This window comes from Monodelphis domestica, chromosome 2, assembly GCF_027887165.1.
Source record: "Monodelphis domestica isolate mMonDom1 chromosome 2, mMonDom1.pri, whole genome shotgun sequence".
Classification (NCBI taxonomy): domain Eukaryota; kingdom Metazoa; phylum Chordata; class Mammalia; order Didelphimorphia; family Didelphidae; genus Monodelphis; species Monodelphis domestica.
In genome coordinates this window covers 165,324,270-165,328,584 of record NC_077228.1, presented here as the reverse complement: position 1 = coordinate 165,328,584, position 4,315 = coordinate 165,324,270, and the positions used below count along the sequence as shown (strand labels likewise).

Below are 4,315 nucleotides of genomic sequence, written 5' to 3'. Positions count from 1 at the left end.
TTTACAATAATAGGAAACTTGGAAGGGGGGGAGAAGGTTTGAGCATATTAGGCAAGGGACAGGGAGCAAAGAGGAGAGGACAATTAGTAGGTGAATTGATTAACGAATACTTCTCTGCCCCTTTTTATTCATCTTATACATTTGTCACATTAAATATTCTACCGAAATTTCTCGGGTATGAGTCATATTCCCTTGCTAGCTCCAGGAGGACAAGGTCTGAGTCACACGATCACAGCATCTGAGGTGGAAAAACCTTCGGGGGATGTTGAGCCCAAGATGATCTGGAATTCTCTTCACATCATGCCCCACAAGTGGTTACTCTGCCATTGCTTGAAGACCTCAGGCCAGGGGGAACACCACTTTCCGTGACAGTTCAATTTTCCACTTAAATCAAGTTTAAATTTGTTTCTTTGAAGCTCCAATTTCTACCCTCCCAAGGGTCAAATGTAATTGAGATACTTCGAGCTCCCACTCTAACCCCAAGGCTGTCCTTGCTCAAACAAATTTCCCATTGGGTATGATGTCACAGCCCTTCACCACAGAGGCTAATCAATAGCCTCCCTAAAAAAAAAAAAAGGCGCCCAAGACACACTCGTTGCAGATGTGCTCTGACCACAGCCGCGTACACACTGGATGCCTGTCTTAGCACAGCCAATTACTGCATTCCCCTCGGTGCCTTGCTCAAGGCTTGGCACACAGCAGGGGCTTAAGAAAAATCTAATTAAAAGAAAACGAATAGAATAACATAGACAAGATCTAGAAGGGAAATAAGCCGAGTTAAGCGACAAGTAGTGAACTACCGCACAGCCACGGATAGTGGGCAGCAGAGCACAGCATCCCGGACACTTTTACCCTTTCTGAGTAAACTCCTTTGTTTCGTCTGCCTCCCTACTTAGACTAGAGAGGCTTCACCAATCACCAAGTGAGCGGTTCTAATTATCCCGCCCATTCTTGACGATTCAGCCAATATACTTGCCTCCGCCTGTCCAAAGCGATATCGACTCCTTGTAGCAAGGAGTCCATCATCTGGCTCTGCCCGATCCCTGAAGCGAGGGGCGGGGCCTGCTCGACTACGGCACTGCCCCGGAAGCTGTGGGCGACCACCAAGAAACGCTGGTGTCCACGAGGAGGGTGGAGTGCACCAAGCAGGGCGGGGCCAGGGAGGCGGGTCTGGGCTACGCCGGGAGGCTGTTGACTTTATCCCCACCCCAATGACCCCGGGGTCTTCTGCTTCCTCAAGGCCATGGGTTCCCAGCCCCCCAATTTCTCCTGGGTGCTCCCGGGCCGCCTGGCGGGACTGGCATTGCCCCGGCTCCCTGCCCACTATCAGTTCCTGTGGGCCCAAGGAGTGCGGCACCTGGTGTCACTGACGGAGCGCGGGCCTCCCCACAGCGACACCTGTCCCAACCTCACTGTACACCGGCTCCGCATCCCCGACTTCTGCCCACCGACTCCAGAGCAGATCAACAACTTCATACGCATCGTGGACGACGCCAACGCACGGGGAGAGGTCAGCCTGGGAACGGGGACTAGATGGTCAGGGACAGCTGGGAGAGAGAGAGGAGTGGTCAGCGGGAATCAAGGAATCCACACCGGAGAGTATATATACATATATATATATATATATATACACACAGAGTAGAAGGAAGAATGGGAAGGGGGGCTCCTGCAAAAGGTGGGATTTGAGCATAGTCTTTAAGAAAGCCAGTAGAGTTAAAGGGAGGAGAGGGCGGTGAATAGTTATTAAGGGACCAAAGAAAGTCATTGGTGGAAAAGAATAACCATTCACAGATTGAAGGAATATTGATAGGAAAATAAGTTACTGGCATCAATAGGATTGGCATTAGAAGTCGTTCTGTAAGGTAGTAGGGCAAGGATCAGTGATTCCTGGGGGCACATCAGGGACCAGGTGGTAGTATAGCAAGCATAAGGAGAAGAAATGAAGGTACCTGGAGAACAAGACTCTTGTCTTTTAAAGAATACCCTCTGGTTGGCAGAGACCCTGAGACTAGAGTCAGTTGTAGGCACCAGTCCCTTATTCCTCCTGAGACAAGAGAGGGCTTAGGTATATGTGTATAATGGATAACTGCTATATCCTAACCCATAGATGCTGCTTCCTACTTCAGATAACCACTCCTCGGGCTTAAGCTGGAGTATCCACCCTACTCAGCCAGGGAAATTGGGCTTGGAACCTGCTGCTTTTCTCTATCCAAGGCCCCTGGATCAGGATACCCCCTTCTCCTGATGTTAATAGTGACTAACTGGAGGCCCCATTTAAAAAAAATGTCTTTGCCCAATTCTTAGACATATTTGGAGAAGGGAAGAGTGCTTTCTGGGAGGTTGGGGAGGCAGGACCTGGAATCAAATGTGACACTACTACTTTCTGTAACCTTGGGCAAGTCACTGGTTCTGTTATATGATGAAAAGGTAGACTCCATTTCTGAGTTCCTTCTAGCTCTAAATCTCAGATCCTATGGTGTTATGAATAGCTAGAGCCTAAAATCCTGGGACTGAATGGGGACAAGGCCTTTGAGACCCTGTCCCCACTGAGCCCCATCCCCACAGGCAGTGGGGGTACATTGTGCCCTGGGCTTTGGCCGAACAGGCACCATGCTGGCTTGCTATCTGGTAAAGGCGAAAGGCCTGGCAGGGGGAGAAGCTGTGGCTGAGATTCGGCGACTGCGACCAGGTTCCATCGAGACCTATGAGCAAGAGAAAGCAGTTTTCCAGTTCTTCCAACAAACCAAGTAGGGGAAGATGTGGTACCTTTCTTCCCCCAACTGGTATGGTGCATGGACCCAGGAAGTTGGAACCAAAGCCGAATCGAGCTCATTCTGTGAAGGAGCAAGCAGTTGTGTGTGTGTGTGGGGGGGGGGGGGGGGGGGCGGGTAGTTAGCAGCAACCATACCCTATCTGAGTCAGAAGAGATATTCCCTTTCCTCTTAAGCAGTGAGACTGGGCCTGAAGTTGGGGGTGGCCAGTCTGTGAGTCCCATCACAATATATTGTGTATATACAATGCATTGTTGCCTTCAATAAAATGATCAGTGAAACTTCTTTTGCCTTCAAGAATGTCTGATTGTAATTCTTGGGAAGATGGTTGATAATATAGCTGCAGCACATCAGCCCAGTCTTCAGTATCCTCATTCGTGCATTTCTAATAGTCCACTTCGCTCCAATAGACCTGAGCACAGACCTACCTGCAGAATGTATCATTCGGGGCAAAGCAAGCTTAGATGTTTGTGTACCATGGAATCTGATGTCTTTCAATCACTTGGTGCTACCTATCCCCTTAAGAGCAACTCCATGGACTCAACTGGCACCTCCACCTCACACATTTGCCCATAACATCCTCAAGCCATAGATTGAAGGGTATCAATTCACACTCAAATCAGGGGAAAGTCCCACTGTGGTTGTACACCAAAAGGGTGCAGAACCAGGTTTCTCTCCTTCAGCAGATGGCACCAAGAGTTCCGGTACTTTGCTCCAGAATTGATTAGAGTTTCCCTTCCCATCTCTAACCATATCTTGAATTTCCCAAATCATGTAGATATGAGGTTGGATTCCTCGGATTTAGAGCTGTGTATCTTAAAACTGAGATCTTCAAGGAGAGACCAGAAATGTGACGTTCTGAATAGTCTGATGACAAAACAATAGCTTGTGGATTGTAGGATCTCTGAGGCCACCTCCTGGAAGGATGGGAATTGTAAGAATTCAAACCTTCCATTCTCTAAGACTCAGAGATCTAAGATCCTTATAAAACAGGGATTTGAAGGGCTACTGGTAGAAAGGGACAGTGTCCTTGGGGAATATAGGATAGAACTATTTGAAAGCATACCGTTTATTATTGAGACTTCGTAGCTAGACATTGGTGTTTTTCAGCTCTCAAGGCTTTTTTTCATAGAAGAATATCTCACCCTTGGAAGATCTTGAGTTGCTCTGGACTTTAGAACCTGTTTTCATTTACTTATACTTCAGTTTTCTCCTTTCGCAGCAGGGAGAGGTTTGGTTTTTTGCCAAAGCACTGAAATAGGTATATTAAAATAATGGGTAAAACCTATAATTATAACAAAATATCAATTTATTTTAAGGTAAAGGAAGAGGGGAAGGGAATTGGAAAGATCTTTTCTTAAACCCAAAACCAAATTGCTAAACCCCACTATCTAAAAATTTTCACTACCAACAAATCTAGCTAACTACAACTAATTAAAGTTACACCACCCCCCTTAGTTAGTTATGAATTTGGGAAGACTTGAAGGTTACAGGAACGAGGGCCAAAAGGAAGATCTCACTGACAGATGACTTCAGCAGCTATT

General features: G+C 47.1%; 1 protein-coding gene across 2 annotated transcripts; it reads left to right on the top strand.

Moving 5' to 3' along the window:
- Window positions 1-975: 975 nt before the first annotated feature.
- DUSP23 (dual specificity phosphatase 23) lies at window positions 976-3,068 on the top strand. 2 transcript variants are annotated; one of them, XM_056816180.1, is made up of 2 exons: window positions 976-1,510; window positions 2,108-3,068. In XM_056816180.1, the coding sequence occupies exons 1-2, from the start codon at window positions 1,244-1,246 to the stop codon at window positions 2,243-2,245; spliced, it is 405 nt and encodes a 134-aa protein (XP_056672158.1). In that variant the 5' UTR covers window positions 976-1,243; the 3' UTR covers window positions 2,246-3,068. The 2 variants fall into 2 exon arrangements, with proteins under 2 accessions (XP_056672158.1, XP_001379594.1); XM_001379557.4 differs by having other exon boundaries at window positions 988-1,510; window positions 2,566-3,068.
- The last annotated feature ends 1,247 nt before the right edge of the window (window positions 3,069-4,315 follow it).

What these genes read in the sequence shown, in the direction of transcription:
- DUSP23 (XM_001379557.4), top strand. Translation starts at nt 1,244, where the DNA reads ATGGGTTCCCAGCCCCCCAATTTCTCCTGGGTGCTCCCGGGCCGCCTG. An exon ending in ACGCCAACGCACGGGGAGAG is followed by an intron (nt 1,511 to 2,565) that starts GTCAGCCTGGGA and finishes CCATCCCCACAG; the next exon opens with GCAGTGGGGGTACATTGTGC.